Source organism: Contarinia nasturtii, unplaced genomic scaffold (genome assembly GCF_009176525.2).
Source record: "Contarinia nasturtii isolate CC-2019 unplaced genomic scaffold, AAFC_CNas_1.1 Cnas_scaffold_2678, whole genome shotgun sequence".
Lineage (NCBI taxonomy): Eukaryota > Metazoa > Arthropoda > Insecta > Diptera > Cecidomyiidae > Contarinia > Contarinia nasturtii.
Window position 1 is genome coordinate 1,300,406 of NW_022199997.1, and position 27,429 is coordinate 1,327,834.

A 27,429-nucleotide genomic window follows, 5' to 3' on the forward strand; every position below is an offset into this window, starting at 1 on the left:
ATTCTTTTACATTGAATTATTTAAATTTATCACGAAGTTTGTCTAATGATTAAAAGTCAAAAACACTTCAATTCCATGTAAATAATTTTATGATCGGTGTACAGTATTGATATATTCAGCGGGCATATTAAAAACTGTTTGCATGAGATCCTACCAAAATAAAAATTGGCTCACTAAGGTTCGTAGCTGTTGTTGATTTTAAAATGCATTGTTCTTATTTGTATTGGTTTCATTCAAAATCATTTTGTTATACAAAATTGCTTATGTGCACATTTTCAAAAATGTTCCATTGAATTATGATCAAAATTAAATTTTAATAAAAAAAAAACGAATGGAAAAAGAGAAAAATATTACTATGATGCAAGGTTACCATTTTTTGGGCCTAAGTTAATCTCAATAAGACCATGATTCAACGTTTAAATTATTTAAATACAATTACATTTAACTTTGACTTGTCGAATTTACACACTGACAATTTTCGCAATTTTCTTAAGTTCTTCTTGAAAATAAATTCGTTATTTTTTTTTGTTTTGCCTAGAAGCTAATTTGTTCACATTATTTTCTAAAACTAAGTACCGTTTGTTTATCCACCGATTAATGTTGGTTATTTTGTTTTGTTTTTTGTTTTATCTTAATTTTAAATTACAAATCTATTAATCTAATAAATATTATCTGTGGTGATTTTATTTTTTATTCTCTCATTATTTTTCATTCTGTTATTGCCAATATACCAATTCATATTTAAATTTTGTTTTTGCTGCTGTTTACATTATCTCGGTTAGTTGAGCGAACATCATATGATTCTTAAAATAAAAAATTAATGCCTCATATCGTCGTCCATGCGGCAACGTTTTCGCGGACTGTCACTCATATCAAGGCTTTCTGCATCGCTATCGATTGCTTCGCTACAATCACCATCGCCATCCCCCAATTCTTCTTGTTTTCGCTTTGCCGTTGCCATTTCGGCTGCATGCTTTTTTCGCCATTTAGTCCGACGATTTTGGAACCACACCTAATTAGAAGGATGAAAAATAATAAACATGAAGATATAAGTAACATATCAAAAATTGATTTTTTTTCTCATTTGAAACTAAAACTGCTTGGAATATTTTTGCTTAAGTTTTTTGTATAAAATTGAACAGAACCACGGAATACATTTATGTAAAAAAAACCGCAACATTGCTCATTGTAGTAAACAAGTTTTAGCCATACACATTTCTATGGACATTTTCCAAAGGCTGAAGGGAATATTCCAAAAGAGCGTATTATTAATAATTATTATTAATGACGGAACCGCCGCTGAATAATGAATGAGCATAAACACTTTATGACAACGCTATTTATCATTGTTCTTTTCCATCAATTATATGGTCACAGCTTTTCAAAACACATTCATTCCAAGGCCATGAATTGCGCTACAATGTTTGGGCTATATCAAGCGAAGATATGTTCAAGATACCAAAATTAATTGAAACATTTACATTTATCCTTATTCGGTGTAATTATGCGATGGGGAGGGGAACATAGAATGAAAACTCAATAATGATACGTTTTAGATTTAAATCGTTTTTGTTTAATCCTTCTTTTTTTGAAATTTTCATCATTTCAAAAAGTATTTTATGAAGTACCATACACTTGACAAAGTGCTTTTATCCCAATAATACTGCGTTAGTAGTAGAGAACATATGATACTTCTATTGCCTGCTATTAATTCGTTACATTTGAGAGAAAGAGGAATCTGAATGAAAAAATTTCCATCGTCTTTCGCAATCGAATGCTATGGCCTCATTTTCGGGCTATAGATATTCTATTATGGTTTGAAATAATTTGAAACCATATGAATAAAGTGGCGTATGTGTATGTGGTATATGCATTTAATGTTACCTTTATCACTGTTAATGTGACATTCAAATCTTTTTATTTTATTAAATCATTTTTAATAATTGTGCATACAAGCGATGCGATGTTAGGTACACATGGTATAAGTTTTTGAATTACCATGAATAAATCCAATTGAATTCATGCTAAGAATGACATCAAACGGTTGGAAAATGAGCCGATAATATGTTTTACAATAAAATTCAAGCAGAAATGCTCCAAATCAAGTGTATCGGTCAATTAAATTGAAAATTTCAGAATTGTGTTTTTATGCGCTTGTAAATTCAGACTATTCAATTACACTTTAAATCGTTAAAACTAAAGACATTCCATTAAATTATAACAATAATTATAATAATAAAATTTATTTGGTGTTTGTGCCACAGGCTTTCTTTATTTCATTGTTGAAAGCCATCCATAAACATTTTCATGGTTTTTTCGGCTGAAAAGTTCGAAAGTGGGTAACACTTGTCGCATATATATATCCCAGTGAAACCCTCAACATCGGTACTTTCTGGAGACGGAAGGATTTTTATGGACGTTTTGTATCATCTGCTCAACGAGTTTAACGTAATGAGAGTGTGTGCGCGCGTGTGTGTGTGTGAGCAAGGGAGAGGAAAATTGTGGTTAAAATATGTTAAACTCATCTTAAACATTTTCATAAAATATGCCGAAATCATAATTTGTAAAACAAATGTTTCGGTATGATGCGTGTGTACAATCAAAATAATTTGCACATTTGAGATTGCGTACACCATTATTATAAAATGTCATGACAAATATTTCTTATGTTTTATTTTCATGAAACATTTATGCTTTAAATTTTGCGTATAATAAAACGAATTCTTGGAAATGTGGTAAAAGAATGGGTTCACGGCAATAATTAATCATTTTAAGAACACATGAGTTCAAATTCGTGTTTGATCAAAATAGAGCCCATTGATAATTAACAAACAATATTTTTATGACTTTTCAATCAATGTGATTTGTACAAATTAATTTGTCTCAGAATTTGCACCAAATCCTTTGTGATTAGCTTCATTTCAAAAATATAATATAATTTTGTTGTATTATGTAGCGATTTTTTTTTGTTTAAATCGTTCGGGATTGTGTGTGTTACGTGTGAAAAAGTGAACAAAGCGCAACGAATAAATCCGTTACGAAGTTTGTTTTGCACGTAGTTTGTGTGTGTGTGTACGAATGTGTGTGGTAAATATGTCATTATGTATGAGAGAAAAATCAGAGTGTATTGCATCTGGCAATTTATATGAAAAATATTTACCACAAACATCCATACAATACGGAGAAAGAGAGAGAAATCGAGCAGCCAAGAGCCGAGCTGAGAATTGTAATCATGCACAGAAGGAATAATTGGACAGACCCAGAATGGAGAAAGAGAGAAAAAATTCTTTGCACATCTGTGACCGGATGGATAATGTAGAGAAAACCACCCTTAATGATGTGTACCGTTTGTTATGTTGTTACATACACACACACACACTCTCTCTCTTTCTCTTTCATAAGAAGAGAAACCATGGGTTCACAACACACATTCAGGCGCTTATGCAGAAAATTTACGTGTTTTTTAATAACAAATAATACGATCTATTATTGTGATAAATTGTAAAGTATATTTTGATACCATAAAACAGTAGAAAATGGGTCTCATCGGCATAAGAATATCATAATGACCGAATCAACGATGGGATAAGAATGCTTTGCTCTATGCACACATTCCAACCCAAAAAATGAATTCATGTTTTCTTTTTGGTAACATTTGCAAAGTTGTCTTGGTTTAGTTGTGATTTTAATTTCGTACACTAAATCATTTTAATTGTACAAATGGTAAACGCTTTTAATTTCGATCTAATTTGCGTTAATCATAATATAACAATTATTATTCGTTTAATGTGTAAAATTGATTATGTTCGGACACATAAATACCATAAGCTACATCTCTGACTCAAATTTCATTAGAGACAAATCAATTTTTGGGTAATATACGTTTCGCTTCGCCTCACAACCAGACACACATTCTATATGGTGAGGTGAAACCGAAACGATTGGAATAAGAATTTACAAATGAAATGCGTGTATTATTATGTTATACATTAGTGTGTGTGGCGAGAACAAACTCACACGTCGGTTCATCGCGATGATTACATCTTCATTTGGTCGTATTCGTTAATATTATTTTCTCGTAAAAATGAATATGTTGCGTAGTGAGAAGGGAAAGCACAATGATTCGGTAAAAATTACTCGAAATCAGCAGACGGTGCTCAATGTGCATTTGTCATAACGCAATATTCTACGGCTGGTCGTTGTTTTTTTTCTTCAGCCACAGAATGACTCCAAACCGTAACCATATGGTATGTATTTTATAGCATAATGACGATTTTAATTAGCAGTCATTTGCGCATCTTTTTCGAAATTAACATATATATATATGTGCATTGATTGCTCTTGTATTATGTATATATTTTTTGAGATTTTGTGAAATATATTTCTTCGACTCAATCGCAGAAATATTTACAATCAAGTGGAATAGTTCAAGAGCTATCGTTCGTTTTTTGGTGTCGGGTAATCAAAGCAGTAAATCGAACCATTTAACTTCGAATTCATTTGTCATCCGAATCTATACACCGACCGGTATATCTTGACACACTTCTTGGATTCAATGGATGGCATTAGACACAATTTGAATGGAAATAGTGAAACAGAAACGATCTTCTGTCGACTTAAAAAGGATTTTCTGACTGAAAATGAAAGCGTCAATCGATAAACTAAAATATTTTAATGGTTCAAATGCAAGAACGAACAAAAAAAAAATGTGTGAAATTCGATGGAGAGAGCATTAAATTCAAAATGGTGACACTTTGAAATACACAGCAATATTGCCAGAAAATAGCGAAGCTAATGGCATTTCTATTCTGATGCAGGCTTTATATGCGAACCGAGATCACAGATAAACGATTGACAAATTACTTTTGTGTGAAATAAAATGGTTCGGTTTGGCTTAGTGCAGCCTGATAAAAGCGGAAATTCGCTTTGATTTCAACCAAGTATAATTTGGTTGCTAAATAAAAGGATTACGGTTTCTCTTTTTTTCGATTTTCAAGTGTATCGCATCGAAATACACTTTCCATATCATCGATTTAAACGAAATGCCAAACTTTAAAATGAAATCACCATTTTCAACTCGATATGTGGTCCATGTACCATCGCTTTTTCCCTCCTTTTAAACCGTTCTTGAGACATTCATCTTTGTACATCAAAACAATTTTAGAAGGTGACTGTATTTCATTGTTGCTTTCGCATATAAATTTCCATTCTCTGTGGAGTCACTCATTTTAAAATATTCATTAAATTTTTTTAAATTTAAATATATTTTAAATAAAAAGAATATGATTTTTTTTTTGTTGAAAAAATTAATTCTTTTGCTTGAGATATGAATTTCATTAATCCTTTCCCTTTTCTTAAAAAGCTGCACTTGTAATTTAAAATTATAGTTAAATTATGCAGAATACGGTTTTCTTCCATTTCACTCCAATCAAGATACTTTTTTTCTTATTTTCTCTTCGAAGCATAACTCTTCTATTTTAATTTGAATCGGGGTGAAATTTCATCCTTGTGATTTGTTGAACAATTAACCAATGAGGGACAGCATTTGAACGCACGTAGAATGGCGAGTTGAAAAAAAGAACAAAACTTTGCTTATGAATTTCGAGATAAATCGAGTTTTTGTATTAGAAGAATCAACAACAACGCATACGTCATAACATAACATATGTAACGTTGTTTCAAATACAAAACAAACAAAAACATCGAACATGAAATAAGTGTTTTGAAATTCAATTAAAATGGTATGACATATCTTGATGGTTCATACGCATTTTTGTACATGTGCGATGAGCAATGAGTTTCATTTATCCCTGAGAGAGCGAGACACACAGAGAGAGAAAAATTCGATGAAATTGCAAAGATCGCATCTGTGAAATGTTATTTCTTGTAATTCTTCATTTGATTTTCTTTTTCATTTCATTTTCTGTTCATATTGGTATTGTATGTGCAAGCCATAACAATAACTAGACCGTTTGTGTAATCATAGTTGATGCCCGTAAACTTTGGTATTCGATGGCAATCTCGACATTTGTTTATCCAATATTGTTGGTAGCACAACATCAATTGTTGTGATTGAATAGTGGTCTTGGTGAAGAGCAAGAGAGAGAGAGAGAGCCAATTGATTCCCTCTCATTTACGTGCTCCAATAAAAATTGCCCAGAAATCAATACAAATTGAACGTTTTCAGCGAGTAGCAAAAACAATTGAAATACCCATCGTTTGAATCGTAAAGAAATAATCTGAAATATCGAACCGGAGAAATGCTCTAATTGATTTGATTGTGCGCAAACATAAATATTTGACTTTGGAATTCTGAGTGAGCAACTTGAAATCGCCATCATATGAATGATTATGTTCATTTTCGAAATGTTCATCTATGATTGAATTTTGGCTTGATTGAATGGGACACTTCAATTAATCCACATTTTGCTACTGTTTCTTCCGAATAATTGAATAAAAGCGCCTGGCCACTCAACGAAATAAAAATGTTTGCGTACTAAATCTTGGATTTGTAGCCATTGATATTTCAAGCTGCTTTAATTTGCAAAAGTTAAACGAATGCTTTGCGGTTAAACGATCGCATTCACAACGTATTTTAATGCTCATGTTTACATCTCGTACACCGGTTACAATAATAATAATATTACTACATGTATATAACCACAGCCATAATCATAATCGTTGGGCCAAAATATGGTGACTCAATTAATTGAATTGACGACCTTAGAACACATTTCCATCGCCATAGTTTACAACATGATTTGTTTGAATATGAAAATAGGCCGGCCATCATTTCATAGCATTATAGTGTTAATAAAATCATTTCAGATTAAGTACTGATTCTTCATTGTCGACATTATTTCGTAGACACTATTAAAGTGGGAACGGGAGTGCGATTGATTTCTTTGCTTTCATCACATCAATTTCAATTGGGTTTCTATATGGAAGTCAAATAAATCCAGTGCTTTGATTAAAACTTCTCAACACAATTTACTAAATTTGATGCGGGAGACCAATAGAAATAAAATACGACGTCAAATATCTTAATTGACACCATATCTTATATTCATAAAATTGTGAAAATGATGTTGGCAACAATCATGAATTGCTGTGATGAAGAAAAAAAACGCTGTGCAAAAGAGTTTCATGCGAACGCCTGTTAAAAGAACTGCAAACGAATCGAATGGAATTATTAAAGTTCAGCTGAACACAAGTCTATATTTTTGACCACATTTTGGCAATTACGCCCATGTGACACCAATCGTTAGTTAACATGGTGCGGTATACCCGAAAATGTTCATTTTTAATACGGAAGCACATTTAAGAATTTCAGAAAATCATTTATTTTTTATTTTTCGGTTTTTTTTTCACAGTCATTATTTTCAAATTGTTTCCAATCCGTTTGGGAATTTACATAATCAAATTCTCGTTTGTTTATTGATTGGTAAATGTTAGGATATTCCAAGCATTTTCGTGGCAACAACACAAGGTTCATTATATAGATTTAAAATGTATAAACTGTGTTCTCAATTTGGAAATTAAAATATTCGCCATTGGTTGTAGCTACCAAATGGTAAAGACATTCCATTCCTAATAATCACAAGAAACAAAAAACTTTTTAATTATCATATTTTCATTTAAATGTATGTTGCTCGTTGCACTTGCTGTACCATCCGGTGCACAAAAGGTAGAGAGAAAGAAAAACTCTTACAACACGAGCAAGATGTGAATCATGTACATGAAAAAAAGGTAATAGAGGCCAACAGTGATTTTAATAACACCACTCGAATACAACAATTGTGTTCACTATGCTTTACACGTATTTTTAAAACAATTTTCATAGTAGAGAAAAAAGCAACAGTACCAAATGAAAGCAGATAAAAAAAACAATCCACCCACCCGAGGGTGTTTGCAACGAAGAAAATCATAATTGAATCATTTTTATTGTCTCCGATGCCTTGTTAGCGATATTTTCCATTTAAACGGCAGCAAAACAGCTCAACCAAAGTTTTATGCCATTTTTCAAGAGATATTTAATTTGATTGCAAAAAAAGTGTTTGTTTTTAATTAAAAAGAATCTTCATCTACAAATTCATTTAACTGAACGAAGAAGCGACATGCCAAAGAGATGCAATAGCAACAATATCACTGTGTAATATATTCTGTTATTTGTGTTGTAAAAAAAAGTATGTGGCGATACGGTCCATTTGCAGATGAACAGTATTAAAAAAATTAATAATTCGGTGGATTTCATCTAAGAACCCTTTCACTGTACCAGGTCAACACTTTATGAAAATGACAACAATATCTCTTCTCTTTTTTTCTCGTGTCACTTCGTTTGTTTATTAAAAATGTGTCGTCCGTTTTGCTATACTTTTAGCCATAAAAATTTAAATGTGATTCGTTTAATAATAGATGCGGATGAAAATAAGAAAACTCACCGAGTTGAGAAGCCACTAATTAAAATTCTGCAGGAGAACAAATTTATATTTAATTATCGCGAGTTGAGTGCACGTGCCCATTTAACGACTACGACATTGTACCAGCATTATCGCTATTTGGTTTGTAATTGATATTTATAAAAAAAAAGTGAGAGAGCAGAGGTGTTTGAGATAAAATGAATTTTTGATTAAAAATTAATTAAATTACATCTCTCCACATGCTTTTATCTTGCCCTTTTGCAAAAATGTACATGCATGTAAGAACTCTTCCTCCTTCAGTTTCTCTCCGAAATCAATTCGGCAAATGAAAATCATTAAAAAAAATAAATAAATTTAATGCACAGTAAAGAAATCATAGACTCTTTTCACCCATTTTGATTATCGAGCTCTTAAGAACTATAAGCGTTTCTCTTTATTTGGTGTATAAAATATGAATATTAATGGATTTATAAAAATGACTAGTTTGGTACTAGCGAAATGTATAATGTATCGATTAAAAAAAGAGTCAAAAAGACAGCACTTATTTCGGACAGGGTGACAGGTTGACGGGTTATATAGCGACCCGCATCGATTCGCACCGATGCAGAGATGCTTTTCTCAATAATTGATAATGTTCATTTAATTAAAGTGCTGTTTTTCTCCATTTTTCTATTAAATCAAATTTAATTATTATAAATGACGTTAAATGAATTACTATGATTCGATGTTGCCACTGTGTAGCCTTGATGACGACTTTCTCTCTATCTCTTTCTCACTGCCGTATGAAATAATCTATTCGTTTAACTTGTTTTGCTTTTTGACTCTTGGTTTAATTATATTTACATGAAACACTCTCACCGTATCATATAGGATAATACGATTGCTATTAGAGTTTGGTCGATGCGCGCCATTCGTTGTTGAAAAGTAAAGTTGTATACGAAAAAGACTATACAATAAATGAAAGAGCACTTCATTTAACCAAATTAAGCTGAACCATTCGTTTAATAGTACACCATTTGGTGTTCATCCCTTCAGCTAAAGTGCATTTGTTGTTGTCTGGTTATATTCCTCCCCAGCTTTTCACGCCATGCGTTTTGGTGTACCGAGTTTATCGACGCAAATGCGAAAAATGCAGTTATGTTAAATCAAATCACCCCTCGTGCTTCTGTTTTTTTGTCTCTTCACAAGAGAGAATGTGTGCCTCGTTTGTATTTTGTAATGGATATAATCAATTGTACAAAATAAACGTTTTGCAAACGATACAATGACATTCAACATTAATATGCTGTGTACAATATGAGCGATGCAGAGGAAAAAAAGGCAGAGCGCGCACAATAAGGCACGAGAAATAGGGTGGTTAATGCTCGGATTATTAGTGAATCGATTTACCGCTTTTAAATTGGCTTAGTGTATCCGTTTTGTGTGGTGAAAAATGTGTTTACACACATTTTATCACATCGTGTATCTGGAGCGTAGACTGACATCAGAAACGGTTTTTATTTTGGGTGAATTATGAAAAAAAAAAACTCACCATGTGATGATTTTTTTACGCATCTTTTTTTATTTTACGCTCTTTCGCTCTCTTTTTCCTTCAACAGGCAATCAATTTAATAATCGCGTCATTCAATCGTTTATTTTCTGTCATAATTTAATTAAAAATCCAAATACGTACAGTTTAACGGGAAAAAGAGAAGCGATGTGCTCTTTATATGTATTCTATGATTATAGATTGTTCACTTCATTGGTTTTTGGTAATAAATCAATGCACATTTTTCTCTTGCTCTCGATTCAATTACTTTTTATGCGATATTTGTTGCTGTATTGTATATTACATAAAGGTTGTATTGGATACAGAACTGCGAACCAGACAAATTCGTCGATTTTTATTGTAATTCTGGCTTTTTGTGCTAAAGCGCGTCAAGCATCTAATTGTAATAAATGAACAGGAAGCAATGATTTGCTTTCACAAATGGTCGATTTCATTTTTATATTTATTCGCCTCAATACAGACTTTGTTTTTTTTTTGGCTCTATGACTTGTAATAATCGAAAAACCGTTTGAAATGTATACAAAGTTTTTAAGTGATGATATTATTTTATTTCGGTCATTAATTTTGAGGACATTACCATCGATCAAAGTCTATACAATTTTAAATGGAACATGATTTCTTTCAATCAAATATGAAAATGTCGACGAATTTGTCTCAATTTTGAAAGTTATACACTTTTCTGACTCTCGGATGTTATCATATGACATGACTGTGGATGTTTCCGAAAAGTCCAATTTAACTTGGACCATTTTTGAAATGTCGAAAGCAATAAAAATGATGTGCACATGGTTAGATCTGTCATACAGATACGAATTTTTAATTTTTGTTTTTGTTAAACAAATGCGCAATAAATTTGGCGTTGAATTACGATTGATGCATACGCTCTGATAAAACAATCACATGCCATTCGTTATCATTGTTGTTTGCGCGCACTATTTTTTGGTGGCAATGCCATGCACCGAAAATGTGCGTTACATTTTCATGAGGTCTACCAAATACAAATGATTATATAGAAACCATTTAGTTGTGTCGTCACAGCCAAACACAATAAAATGAACAGCGAGAAGAAAAAACTTTAAACTGGTATTTGATTGGAGGCTGAATTACCCTTATGCATGGATATAGAGTGTTTAGGATGTTGAACCACATGAACAGGGCATTTAACAAAATTGATGTAACCATAGCGAAACAAACCGCCCCTTTAAAATTTATTTGCTGTGCGAGATTTTAAAACGTTGAAAAAGATCAAAACTGAAAATCTCTTTCATCCATTTATTTCACATGTACACAATCAAAGTCTTTATCACACACACGATGGTTTTACAGTTATTTGGTCCAAGAATGGTTTGTGTGTGACATTCAAGTCATTTGATGATGGTTTAAAACAAAATAAAAATATTTCTTTTTATATTTAAAATGATTGCAATCGTAATTTCTGGCCAATTTTTCCGAAGTGGACTCGTTTCATGCGTACGTATGAAAAAAAAAAAAAAAAATTAATGCTTTTCAATGGGGCTCCCTTTATGTTTCATATATCATGTATCAATAAAAATTACTTTTTTCCATGAATAAATCATATTGATGTATATTTTATGCCAGTTTGTGTGAGATCAGCTATTTTCATCAACAGTATTTGTGATATGTTTTTGCCATTGCACATTCGAAATCTATGTGTATTTGAGTGTGGTGTATCTCATCATAATGGCACAACCATAATATCGTAATAAATGTTTTGACTTTTTGAATGGTTCTTTTTTTTCTCATCTTATTTTTTCGTTTGGTGCTGACTGTATTGCACACACATTATTTACATCGATGCTATCTGCGAAAAATGGGGATGGTGGAAGCAAGAAGCATTTGATTGAATTAAATCTATGGTATAACCATTTCAACCGGACAAAAATGTGCACCAAACACAAAACTCGAATAAAACTTCAATAAAGACAAATAATAATCCAACAGTTTTTGTTATCATCTGTCGATGTAGCGAAAATGAACAAGGAAAAATGGCAATACGTATACCCGAACGCAAAAAAAAACAGCAACAACATTGTTTTGTGTTCGATTCTTTGCGTTCTACGAAGGATTTGTACATCAAACACGCTGGAGACTGGGCGAGTTCATTTCCATCGCATCTGACTTTACCTACTGTCTGTTGAATAATATTTCGCATTCGTATTTTCGAACATAATTTAATAATATCACAAACACATTCATATTGGCTATAGGCGCTGAATATTTATTTTCCATCAATTTATATGGATATATGAAACCCCATTTCGTTTTTCGTTGCTCTTTTCGATTGCAGAATTTTATGGATCATCACAACGTTTTATATCACTTTACTGACAAACAAATACATACACACTCAGGACGTATACAATGGCATCGAATCGTTTTTGTTTTGATCCATGTCCGTTGAATTCACTGGATAGAAAAATCAAGTTACGCTGTTTGACTCAAAATAAAAAAGATGGATATGGAAACGACGCCCCATTTGGAAGCGTATTTGCCCAGAAATATAAGCGCTCACCAATCAATATTCAGTTTGCATATCAAAAAATTTGATTTAAAATCGCAATGAAACCATAAAAAAATCACTTCTTGGTGTCTGCCCGTTGTAAACGATCTGTGAGGGAGAGCATTTTAACGGGGACCACAAATAAATTTTCATCGAATTGAGACCTGCGCTCATGCTATCACCGCCCAACGCGTGCTATAAAACGTGTGCCATTTTACTTCAACACACGAAACGATTCATTCTTAATTGTTTTATTTACCTATCTTTGTCTGTATGGAAAACACATTTTAACACACATTGCATGACGTCTTGATTCAGACAAATGAAAAAGACAAAGAACACATCTTAATTATGCTTGCATCAATATTCAATTTTCAAAAATTCCTGGAAAGTGTTTAATTGCAGATGAAGACGCTTTTTTTTAAAATTTAAATCATTTATTTATTATGATCGCCATATTGGCGTTCATAAATCACACACGCTAGAGATTTCAATTGATTGTCGTTTGAAATTGAAAAGCGTTCTCTTTGCGTTTGTCGAAGCATTCATTTCCATTTATGATTCATGATGAAATATTCTATTGATGACTTTAGATCATTTCTAATTATACATTGATTCCCACACAAATTAAACAACAATAAATAATCCGTTAACTGTGAATATTAATCAAATCATTTGAAAAACATATCAATAGCTTTCTCTGAATGAATTAATAATCATATACGTACATGTCGTTTATTAATTCTGCTCGAAAGAGACTCATCATTTTTTTTCGCTCGCTCTTTCTTTCTCTTTCGCTCATTTCGTAATCACCTACATTTATTTGTTCACAGATTTGAAATCGAATAGTGCGCTTCAGCATTTTTCACTGATCATACTAAATCATTATTATTAACAATAATAGCATTATAGTAGTATTTGGACAATATTGTCATAAACGCCTTAACATCACACTTTCTCATTATGAACAACATTATAGTGTCAAATGATCATAAGGAAGTGAAAACAATCGTACACCTCCCGTATGTGTTAAGTGAAAAAAATCGTTTTCATCGCTAATAACTCTTTTATTTGAGCTCATTCGTTAACATTTCTCACATCTGTATATGAAGCCATTTCACAGAGCATTAACAAAATAAGACTTTTAAAAAAAAGCTGTCGGATTCAAGTTAGACAGAGGCCGAACGCATTGTTCAACAAAATGAAAATACTACAACCGAACAGCTCATGATATATGATTGGTAAGCATTAACAACAAAACAAAAAAAAATATAACCAAGAAAGTGGCATTGCAAAGCTGAATCTACTTAAATAGGATATATTTATAATTCATTGCTTAAATCTTTACAGAATTGAGCATCGTCAATGCTTCATAATTGTTCGACCACCAAACAAATTCATTGAGTGAACAACGAAATCGGTTTGTATGCCATCCCACGTACGTTTTTGGAGAAGATGAAAACAAAAATATGCTGAAAAGAATGAGAGTCAAAGACTTTTTTTGGACGATCCATTGCCGCCAACAATATGAAATTGAAAATTAATTTCCAATAAATTTTTCTTTGGTTTCGTTTGTTTTCGGACATAATGCGATAAAAAATGCAATGAAAAAGAAATTAAATATCCAATTTATTATGATTTATTAGTTTTTATTATTATGGTTTCATTACTTAGGATTTACTTGGTTTTTTTCTCGTCTTTAAAGCGAGACTTTCCAATTAAATTCGCCAGTTTACCACAAATACTGATTTACAATTTGCATTCAGAGATGTGGAACATTTGCGCATGAGTCAAATGTATGGAATGGTACTTGCTACTTTGTCATTGACAAAAAAAACTGTATATTATTTGCTAAATTATTTATCAAAATTTGCGATCCGATGGTGTGATTAATATTTTGATTGAAAATCTTTACATTGTTTTGAGAATTTTACTAGCATAATTGGACGTTTTACAACATTTGCACTATCGAATATATATTTTTAATTTGAAATTATAATCCAACTCTATCTGTAGTCTTCATCGAAATTCAATCGTATGTCATAAATTCCATTTAGATATATTGCTTTTGTATTCCTAATGAGTGCCACATAAATATTTTCGTGAAATAATGAACTTTTTTCCATGGTTAATTAAATTCCAAAAAAAAGACATGTGGCCTGATCCGTTGGTAAAGAAAAAATTGTTTGGTTTTGTCAGTGTTGAAAATAAAATATGTTCGTTCTCTTTGAATTCTGCACAATGGTCTCTTCGAATCAAGTTCTTCGGAATCATAAAACTGAATTTGATTGTGTCTGATACGTTTGTTTCGCATAGTAAATGTTTCGATCAAAAGTCACGATTCGACATTCAATCCGAAAAAGAATGACGAAACTTGCGTACATCTTCGATAGCTATTTAATCAACGACAACAGCGCGCAACGAAATGTAAGGATTTGTTTCGTTTCTTTTTATTATTTTTACAATCAATTAAAATGGCATTCAAAGATAATAAAATAAAATTAAAAGAAATATGCGTCACATGTGGACTAAAACTGTCTGAGTAATCGTTTGAGAAGCGACAGCTAGAAACCATTCAAGGGCCGAAAAGTGATGTGATTTCCTGATTTAATGATTTGTTTGATGAATTACAATGCTATAAAGTCAAAACTTCTTTTATTTTTTTTATGTGTTTCGATCTATCGGGCTGATGTTGATATGTGGTTGATGCTGCTGCCGTTGAGAGCTTCAGAGCGTTACGCTCTCGTTCACAGGTACCAAGACGCGGCACACAAAATAGTTAACAACGATTATGACACATACTCAAACATTTATTTTCCCATTGCCCTGTGTATTCATTCGGTTTTGGAGCGTTTTATGATTCTTGGTTTCGAACATCAATCAATAAAAAGGGTTTCACTGCCAATGTGTACAACTTGCTTATTGTTGTTATATATTTTTTCGGTTTTGTCTTGGCTTTTTGTTTTGATATGCAATAAATCCATCATATTGAGTCCACGATTAACGCAATGAATCTTAATGCTATCCATCTTCTCTTCTCGATTCGATGCGTGGCAATAAATCGTTTGAATTTTGTGAATACGATACGTGCATGCTCATGTGAACTTGTTATTATGGCTTTTGTTTTTTTGTTTTGACTACCACAATAAAATCGAATGGCATGAAGAAGAATAAATCATCGTCCCGGGGATATCGCTGAAACAGAATCAATCTGAATATGATATTCATTTGTCATAAAAGTATTAAAATTTCATGACCGCCATTCTGAATTCTTCGATTGATTCACAATTTCTCTCACTCGCTTGTTCGATGTGAAACTTTAAAATTGAAACTTTGGGAGGGATTCGTTCGTTGTGGGTGGCACATTCATTTTCTGCACAAAATGAAAAACAAACGGACTCTTTTTTTCGTAATGCATTGCATATGACGATTATGTTTGAATGTGCCATTATATTTGATTGACTGTTCGTCAAATGAATATGATACAAAATAACATGTGTACTTGACAGGCATTACATCTATGCAAAATCGAGTAATTCATTACCAAAAGCAGAAAAATGCCGCTTCATTTTTTGCCATTAATAACCGGATTAATGCATAAAATCAATAAGCAAATTAAAAATCATACAATGTGTGAACCTAAACGATCATTTATTAATGCTAGCTACTTTGGGGGTCGTAGATTTTCACTCTTTTGATATACGATTTGATATGATTTACTTGATCAAATGTGATAATTCTCTTTATTATGCGTAGTTAAATCAATTACACGATTTATTAATTGCCACGTGCACTTGAAGCAATTGAATGTATAATCTAGTGTGCAAAGTTTGGGCGTTTGCATGATTCATCCTGCCCTATTACCAAACAAATAACCATGTCCATTGGATACGAATGACGGCAATCAAATCTTTGCATCAAATCTGATTTGTTATGCATTACAATTTATGTAAATGGGGACATTTCAAATGGATTATTACACGCTTTTCTATTTAGAAATATGGCTGAATGCACTTTGTTTTTTTTTTCGATTTGAATGAAAAAAATACGCATATAATAGTCTTATGAAGTGAACAATTTTTGCGCAAAATATGTGTGTACAAATAAACTACCGATGCAGTATATTTTTTATTTGCACATATGTGACTGAATATTAAAAAAGATTATTCAACGACGGAATCATTGAATTCGGTTCTGGTCGATAAACGAATGAAATGTAACCAAAGTTAAAAACTCGAAGAATCGAACTTAAAGTCGTGATGCTGAGAACGAGGAGCATTTTCTTCACGTGAATGATGACAAACAGATACAAACGACAAGCATAATGCTTGAAGACCCTCCTTTAACACCGATGGCCTTTTGTTGTGCACCTCTGTGTGTGTATCATTTCGGGCGGTTTATTGAATTAAATATATATATGCGAGACAGTTTTGATGACGGCAACGACCAAGAGTGGTATGAGCATTATACATAGATTTGATTATAGAATGTTGCTCTCTAAAACCGACTTATTCAATGAAAAACAACGTAGTGTGTTATATTGCATCGAATATTAGGAAAAAAAGAGGGTTGAAAATATGTGTGACCATGGCCTGTGAGGAAAGTACCATAAGGGCCGCAGCGTATCAATCGTCGCATATTGAAACATATTGCAGAGAGCAGAAAAAAAACAAGATCCCCTCAATAAAATACTTTGTATTCGAAAAGTTGTGGGATGATAAAAGTCATATATTTTACATTGTTTGGGATAAAGATTGAAAAATCGTTGAATGAAAAAAAAAAAACCATAGAAAAAGGAAATTGTCTATGATATGAGATACAATAAATGTTGCGGTCAATTGGTTTGAGTTCTTTACAATTCCGGCCTTATTCAGCCTTTGACAACTCAGCATGATACCCATTACAATGAAGGTGTTTAAATTTGTATTTGATTATTATTTTACTCTTTTTGTAGTTCAATTAAGCATACCAAAAATGAAGAGAATAAAAATGGTCATTGTTACTCACCTTTACTTGAGACTCTGTCATTCCTAGGGCATATGCAAGCTTGGCTCGCTCAGGCCCCGCTAAATATTTTGTCTGTTCAAATGTTTTCTCCAATGCGAAAATTTGTTGTCCACTGAATGTTGGCCTCGTGTGCTTCTTTTTGCCATCTTTATCTGAGCTATGGTGTTGCGAAAGGCTGGCTGACACTGAAAATTATACGTAAAAAAATGTTTTTCGTAAGAAAACTCAGGATTTAAGGTTCAGGCTTATGTCAACAGACAGTTACAGTCGAGAATTTGCAGAGTTTGACAGTGATTTTTTCGACGAGCAGAACTTGCAAATGATAAACATATGTGTGGTTTCGTTGTGTATTGTTATTAAATAATAACAGAGAAGCATACAATGCAAGCATATTTCAACCTATTTATGCATAGTATTCATACATTTTTATGCTAATCGAGTGACGCGTGTATTCGAATTTACTTCATGTTCAATGTTCACCTGACATATGATAAGGCTAAAGTGTGTGTGTGTGTGTGTGTGTGTGTGTGCGCCCTGTGTATCATGCCGTTGCTGTGAAAATTCATGCAATTGAAACACACATGTGACCAATCTTGAACATCTTTAAATTCATTCAGTTTATTCACAATGTTTTAGTATTATGCCTCAATTGGCTTAAATTGAGAGAGTAAAATATGTCAACGAGAAGGATTTTCTGTATTGTATATATTGCACTGTGGATGATGCTGGATGAAACTCGCACGAATATATATAATGGGCGATTTTCCGTACGTGATACGAAAGCCTAAGTAATTGTAGCGACAAATTGGTGTGTATGGTGTATTGCTTGTTTTCCTTTCAAATCATACCAAAACCAGATTGATTTCAATATACATTTTGTCAACATCATGTTTTTAGTAAACACATATATTTACACGCATTTTGTCAACGCATGCAATTGTTTTGCTTACGATCAGCGAAAACGATTTTTCCGATTTTCGCGCCCAATCATCACTTTCGAGGCGATATAAGCAAACATTTCAACCGTTACAGACAAACGACATTTTCATAAATTTTATTTGATTTTTCGGGGCTTATTATTACACATAAGTTGAGCATTTCACCAAATGGATATAGCAGAATACGAAACACACACACACAGTGCCATTGGATACGGAATTCGTTCATGTTTTCCATAGAGACATCGATCGAGTCGACGCATCGAAATAACCGAGATACATAAATGTTTACGTAGGCTAACGAACTGCATAGCACAGTCATAGCTCGATGACGTTTACTTATTATACAGGAGAGGATAAATGAAGAAATAAATTGAAACATGGCATGCGAATGAGGATGACATGGATAAGTGAAGATGATAAAAATAATAAAATAACAAATGTGTAATGATGTTGTTGATGTTGAACATTCAAAATAAACAATTTAGCCGTCTACCTAATAGAATTTTGTTTTGTGATGATGTTCAATAAATACACAAGCACATTTTCCGATTGGTTTTCCATATCAATAACAATATTGCTAACGAATTATGCTTTCAAATGAAGATGACAAAAAATAGAAGACATCAGTGTTCACTGTTCATATCAATTCGATTTTACTGAAATCACCAAGAAAAACGAAACGGAATGAATGTTCTTTTAACTGAGTTTCTTCGTCTATGTCTGTCGTGGAGTCGTATGAATTGCAGCACATTTTTCGAATGAGATTGCCTAAAGGACCATACATGAACAAAATAAATGACTAAGAAAAACATTTATTTGAATTTCAAATGATTTTTATTTGTTCCGATTTGATACGATAACTTAGAATGGATCATACACAATTGATCCTGCAAAGTTTCGACCAAATCCGATGAACAAATCTCTGAAGCACAAAATAAATCTAAGTAAACGAAAATATACACCATTGAAATAGCAAATACATTGCCATCTGTAAATAGAGACGAAATAATTTTGCATAAATTTACTTTTCCAACTGTTGGAACTGAAGTGGACGAATGGTTTAAAGAATGGAAATGGAAATGGAAAATATTCTCCCTTTATCAAGCGCTTTTTTCTCTCGTTGCATAAGCCAACGAAATGAAACATCTTAAATGAAAATCTATGCTCAGAAGAAAATCTATGGTGTTGCGTGCTGATTATATTATTTTATCGCATTTGCCGATTTGAAAGAAAAAAAATTGAATTATTTTTATAAATCATTCAGTAGATTTGAACCATACAAAGTCCATGGACATACATTTTATTATTATTATTATATTTTCTTAGCATTTTCTAGCGTTTGAAATATGTTTATCTAAATCGTACTTTTTAGCATATTACATTTTATTTAAGGACTGCATAAAATGCGCTAAGAAATTCATTGGTTTTGGAAAACAGTTTTACGACAAAATGTGACACACATTTTTCGCTCACGAATTTATGATTTCCTAAGTTAAATTATATTTTCTAATAGACATTTTTCGCCAGGACCATTCACGCCAGTTATAAAATTTACGAGGAAATAATAAAAAGTTCATGATTTTAATCCAATCGCTGTGCCTTTACAGCGAATAAACAATCGAGAGGATGTTCAGAGTCAACAATCTGAAATTTTGAATTTCCAAGAAAGCAAATACTTTGCGGCCAAATTTGAATTTATTCAAAACGGAATGAAAAATTTAAAACCCAATAAATTTCAAACATTTTCATTGTAAAATTCATTGTTGTTAAATTGTTTCGTTTTCATTCAGTTCGTTATTAATTTAAAGCAAAGTTTAACATCAAACTAAAAACCATAAAAAACAATATTGTTCGTTTTCGGATCGCATGGATCATAATTTGAGTATGCCAAACGAGTACATTTACTATACGGAACATAAAGTATTCTATGTAGCGACGGCGTTTCACAAATATGAAATATGTGCTCATGTGAATCACAGGCCCAGACACATTAAATTGACATTATGGCACTGACGTTTGCATACATTTATCAAAAAAAACAAGAACAAAAAAACCACGCACAACAACCAAACAGTGCACATGAAGCAAAGTTTGTATAGACGATTACCGTGAGCCGGAACAAAACTAACACTGTATTTTCGTGTATGTTAATGCAGCAGGTTTATTGTTAATATGACATCACATGTCGATAATGATGCCAATGAGCTGACTAATGATCGTTGAATGATGCAATTAAACTTAGAACATTCGTTGGATGTGTTTGTGTGTTTTGCATCCAAATGTTTCACCAATGTCAAAATCCCAGCCGGCGAGAATATTGAATTCTATCGAGAAATTATAATACAGCCAAGGACAAATAACTTTTACGGTGTTATATGTTCAGTGGGACTCATCACATAATTTAAAAGCATCGTGTTTCCTCTCTATCTCTCACTCCCTCTCTTCTTTGCATTCATTTTTCCGATTATGGCGTAGAAATATCCACATTTTTTTAAACGTTTCTACTCTTTTTGATATTTTTTTATTGAGCATGAAATTTTTTTAATTCCGTTTCATATGCATCATGGGAATCGTTAGCGGCTATTCTATGTCTGTGTATCTGTGTATATGCCCGATATAAAATTGATTAAAAATGAATGAAGCATAGCCGCTGAAAAAAGCGGAAAAATGTTCGAGATAGATGTGGTTTTTGGACGTTGACATTCCACAGAATTGTTTTTTTTTGCGGATGATCAACATCAAAACAATAAAAGTACAATTTTAACATTATTGCCAACGTATATCTATGCATTTTGACCCTATTCCAAGCAACATGCATTACCTCCGGGGAGTGATTGTACTTTTTTCTGTTTATTTGTTTAGAAATTGGTAAAAATCAAATTTGGACTCAATAGAACTCAAACTAGTGACTTTTTTAAAAAAGCATTCTGTACAACAACAAAACGTTTAGGCATGAAAATTATTACGGCCGGGCCGACCATTTAACACGGTGGTGAAATGGTGTCATTTATAATATTACTGAGTGTTATAATGCCATTTAATCAAAATTGAAAAGAAAGTGAAATTTCGTTCTCATGAAATTCGTTTGGTGTTTTATTTCCCACATAGCTGTTTCAAATTCTGCGGTTTTATTCGGATCGTCGCTCTTCAATCGTCATCGTATAATTTGGCGTCATTGTGTTTAAGGTCGTTTTAATGTTGAACAAAAATCAACATTGTGTACATGTACAGTGAATTTCGTGCAATGAGCGTCGAGCTACCAAATGTTACATTTATTTGAAACAATAAAAATGGTTGTGGTTCATATTGTGATTTAAATCACCAGCGTTAAATTGCACGTAGAAAATATTCAAAAAATATGGAGTTAACCGCTTGCAATTCGCCATATTAAAATGCGAGAAAATTAATTACATGGAAACCCCTTTTCGGTATCAAATGATTCAATTGCAAATCGTGTAACAACTTGAGCTCTGAATTTAAATGCTACTAAAAATGGACACGTTATGCTGAACGTTCGACAAAACATATTTTGCGTCACATCGAAAACCTCATAAATAGAATGAGAACAACAACATTTTCTTATCAGTAGATAAGTTTGCATAATTATGTTGGAATCCATGCCACGTACGCGTTCATTCTCATCGAATGGTAGTCAATGGCCGGATAGACACGGTACACGCATTCAAATAAACGTTGTTTCCACGATTTGTTGATGGTAATTGTTAAGGAACCGTAGAATATAAAGTCAAAACCGAAATGAACGTACGCACTTAAGGGAATTGCTGTTTATTATTATCATCATCTTTAATTGCTGCGGTTCAGCAATTGGATCGAACGTGTGGTACCGAATATAATTCAAATATTTAACGCAGTTCCACCACACTTATTTATTTGTGTTTGGGTGTGTGTGTGCGTGTGCAGCAGCATGGCGACAACCCTTTTCTCGGTTGCGCCTTTCATTAGTAAAACGAATTGGGTTTCAACACATCTTTAAACATAAAGGGAAACAACGATGACGATGTTTCTTATATTTCGGACCATTTTTTTTCTACCTCCTGCTTCCAATCCATTCGTTTAAACGTATCGAAATCTTTACATAAAATGATTCATATGGGCGTTTGAATCACTTCAGTTGTAATCAAATTAGGGAAGAACCGAAACGAAGCGAAACATAGATTATATTATGAAAGTGAGTTTTATCATGATTTAAATAATGTAATGTCTATTTACGTGCTTTTCTCTTAATATACCCATTCGCATTGAAAGCCAATTTTCAAATGTCCAATTTGTGTAAATAAACGCAAGCAGCAGAGGTGATATATTTTTTTGTTTTCAATTTCTTATCAAACATTCATTCATTTCATAACAAAATGGTTCAGAATTCAACTGTTTTGAGATGGAACGAGATCGATAAATAATGACATGTATTCAATTAGTTGAAATGTGCTGTGTTCAATTTAGAAGGACCGAATTGGTTAACATTTTCGGAGTGCTGGCGCTTTGTAATGTCCGTTGAAAAGGAATTTGGCGGGAGACAAAATCTCACCTCAATTAAGTGCCTTCTATTAAAAAAGGGTTCGTGTAAATTTAATATTCAAAATGGCAAGGAATTGGTTTTGAAACGACTTACGTAGTCGAAGGAGCCAAGTCTTAAAGTGGTTTAAATTTTCTTGAAAACTATTTACTATTTGGATTATGGCCTTAGATGGTGTTTTGTTTGATAGAAAATTGTATTTTACCATTTATATTCAATTAGAAACCTCTTTAAACGGATTAAGTCATGAAAATGGTTTGATGGAAAATATAATACGAATACAAATAGTCCGAATGCTGAACTGGTATAGTATGTGTTGATTAAAGACCGGGCTCAATTTATTTGGCGCGGCAACTACAAATTAATATCAAATAAAATAATTTTATTGCCAATTTAATTTGTGTGGCACGAACTAATGTGTTCTAACACAAAAAAGACTGCGTGTGTGTGTTTGTGTTTGTGTGTCTATTCGACTTAATATTCATTCGAATCTCATAAATTTGCAAAGAAAACACCATCGATGCATACAGGATAAATGATGCGATCATTTCGAATTGTTGCTTCTGTAATAAAAATGGGCAATTTCTTTTAGATGCGCCAATACACTTGATATCATCATGTCCTAGTTGAACATTGAGTAGCCATGCTAAATTGATCTGAATGCTCTTCTGAAGAAGTTTCCAACAAAATGAACATTGTTTTAACGACCACTTTTTATTACCTCATAATGCTTCGCTTAATTGGCATCAACAATTCTTTAATGACATGTTTATTTATTTGCAATATATGGCCACATCAGTTGCATCTGCGTATCTTACAACCTAACATGCGGTTCCATCTATTTTTACAAGAATACAATTTTATTTGATTTATATTCAGCCATAACTAACTGTCAAACGCAAGAAAACAAAACAAAACAAAAAAAACATATTCAATAGATCTTCTTCCCCAAATTTAATCCTGAAGAGAAAGCACAACCGATTAAAATACATTACATATTGGCCAACAAACACCGCTTTCATTGTAACACACACACAACATTGTTACGATTTTCGCTGTAAACGCAAATGTGTGAATAAATTATGATGCCTTTTTTTGTGAAATCAAGTACAAGATTTACAATCTGAAAAATGTTGTATGATGAGCGATTGGAATAATTTCTATGTTGTAAAACAATTGCACGCGACTTTGCATTTTGTGTACACATTGTTACTTGATGATATGATAAAAATGGCAGTATTTCGTATTCCGTTTGCGACACGAAGTGTATTTTTTATGTATATATTTATTTATCAAATGCGGCTGCTGCTGTTGTTGTTGCTGCCGTCTTTTCCTCTTTATGATGTGAAAGTTTCGTGTGCTTGCCAAAGCGAAGCAACGAAAAAAAAAATATATCAATGGGCTTTTATGCTCATCAACTATGTACGAGTATATAATAAAAATGTATTGCTTTTTGTATATATTTGAGAGGAAGCCATATAAAGAGTCGAGAGAATATTATCCTCCAATATATTACAATCATTGGGTGTTTTAGCATCTTTGCTTGTGTCGCGGCGACCAAAGAGAAAGAGAAAATCTTCCGTATTCAACGCCTTTCCTCCGACGCTTTATGCGCCGTCAACACTGTTGTGATGGAGACACCATATTATTTGCCAAAAAGATGAGCATACGGAAACACGCAACTCGTGCGTGAAAATGTTGATTTCCGTCCCGAATAAATAAAATACCAATTGAAAAAGGAAGAGAAAAAAAAACTTTGCCCGTTATTATGGTGGATATTTTTTTCGTTCGCTCTTTATTTTCACACACGGACGATAGAGAGAAGAACAAAAAAAAAACTTAACTGTTTGATGATGTTATATTCGCTTACATTTGGTGACTTGGTTTCTATATAAGCCAGCTTTGTTGTATATAAACAGCCATTATTATCATGTAAACGCAATAATATGTCGCCGTGTGTTTTAACACAGCACAACACACGAATGAATGCTTAAATACACACGAAACATTGACACAGATAGAAAGAATGCACACACTGTAACCGATGCGAGATGGAATAGATAAAAATTTCGCATGAACATGTTTGTATACACATATAATAAATGTTAAGGTTTTATTTACAAATTTATTCGAGCACATTTTTCCACATTGAACGCTTCATTTCCCCTTTTCTATTTGCCGATTGCCAAAAGTTTTTGTCAAAAAAAAAGAGACAGGGAACAAAATAACAAAACCATTTTTAGATTGATCTTTGATCAACGATCATGGTTTTCCGTTTAATGCGATTGCTTATCAGACAAATTTGAAATTGAAATTATATTTCGGTCAGGGATATTGGTGGAAAATCAGAAAATGCTTTGTATACTTTTACTTGCCGTCGGTAAACACAAATTTTCATATCAATTATGGCACTCTTTTCACTTTGGTTTTTATTCCTGATTTTAATCCGCTCGTTTTTTGTTGATTTTTACTATCGCAATATGATAAAATAATTTCCAATAACACGATATAATTGGATTCTAAACAAATAAGTGTATCTCACATTAATAAATGAATTATTTGTTTATCATTCAGTTGCTATGAATAAAGCAATTGAATAGCGTGTATGCCGCGACATTATTCACCGTTAATATTATTAGAATACATTAATATGCAATACTGTAATTAAATGAGTGAAACGTGAGGCAATATAAATTATGTTATATATTTTAATTGGCTGTGTTGCGGTTAGAATAGACGCCTTTCAAACGAGTTGCATACAATGCTAATAAATGGATTTATTGTCAAGAGACGCGCATAGCCACACCGCGATGGTTGTTTGATTTAAATGTGTTGCCCTATTCATATCGTTAATTAATTAATGTATTTATAGATAATTGAAATGGTGGTATTAGAAATGAATCCAAATGAAAATGAAAATTACAAAATCAAACAATTCGATTTGATTCGAAATTGGTACTTACTGGAATTAGTTAAACGATCACGCCACGCCATGGGATTTGTCACGAGACCCTGCAAACCTGGCCAGTATAAATGCGGCCGATCAACTAGCGAACCTGAGTGCCCTTTCAATTGTCCATTGTGACTTTGTGACAAATATTGTGCCATATTTGCAGCCGCTGCGGCTATTGAAAAACGTGGCATCGCTCCTTTATTTAAATCAACAAACGAATAAAATAAACAATTAAACAACATCATCTTCCATTGATTGATCTATATAAACCGTATCACCAATTTGGCCAAACAAGAAAAGAAAAACTGATATAAAAACAAAATGAAAATGCTAAACGGCTTACCGCTAGTTAGGGCATTTAATCCGGCTGTTGTAACTGGTGGTGGTCGAGATAGAATTGTGTCTATTCCATGTGGATTTGAGCCGTGTGATGTGAGCTGAGATTGAGTTTGCTGCATACTGTTTGCATTGGATGTATTTACAGCTGAATTGGCGTTAGCCGATTTCATTTCGGTCATGGAATGTAGAGCGGCCAATGGTGGGCCCAAAAAACTTAATGGAAGCTTGTGATGATCCAACATATTGTTTGATTTTTTCGTTGCCGTCGCTGTGACAGAGGATAAATTTTCCGGACTTCGTGAGCCCACACTGCCCGGATGGGTTGGACTGTAATAATCGCCTTCGTCACTTTTTTGACTCGTTGGATATGATCGTGTGCTGTCACACCGTTGGGTTTCTGGACTTTCGGATGATGCCCGATCAAAATTAATGCGCCGATTAATATTTGCTAACGAACTATTACTGTTGTGATTATTATTTAAGTTGGCGTCGTTATCCTTATGACTTAAATGATGTAACCGTTCATTTGACGAAATATAGTCACTGTTATTTTGGTGGCTTTCGATAGCTGCTTTAATTGCTGACGCAGTTGTTGTATTATTATTATGGTAATAATCACTACTCAAATAGGCATCACGTGTCGGCGAGCTAATACGTGCCGATGAATACTTATTGGTCGGACTATTGCTATTTGGGCTGTAATTTTGTTGTAATGCACTCAATGAATTTGCACTGTGATTTTGATTATTATTGTTGTTGAGTGTGTGGATGGATGTTGGCGATGGATGCTCTATGAACGGTTCAGGACTGTGATCTCGATAATTTTCAATGTGTGCTGCACCAAATGCAAACCCATGAGCACCGAGAAAACCGGGCGAACGAAATGCAGCCAGATTAAGAGCGTGATGTGCAGCAGCCGACGTTAACGGTGTAAAACCGTTAGCGTTATTTCCAAACGGTGACGTTATTAGCTTCGGGCTATCTGAGCCCGACACAGGTAAAAAGCCAGGACTACCCAGATTGATGATCGTTTAAAGATTTCTTTAATGAAAATGTCCAACGCACCAATTTTGATTTGAAACACTTTCACATTTAATTCACACAGAAAAAAATTACAACAATAAGAAAATGAATATCTTTCAGTTTATCTTGGCTATTTTTTTGA

General features: G+C 32.9%; 1 protein-coding gene across 1 annotated transcript; it reads right to left on the reverse strand.

Annotated features, from left to right (window-relative positions):
• Positions 1-256: 256 nt before the first annotated feature.
• LOC116348932 (brain-specific homeobox protein) lies at positions 257-27,283 on the reverse strand (the record flags this gene model as incomplete). Its single annotated transcript, XM_031780155.1, has 4 exons — positions 257-1,012; positions 17,498-17,682; positions 25,936-26,121; positions 26,269-27,283. Coding segments are annotated over 4 exons (1,581 nt in total), but the record flags the coding sequence as incomplete, so codon positions are not given.
• Positions 27,284-27,429: the final 146 nt, after the last annotated feature.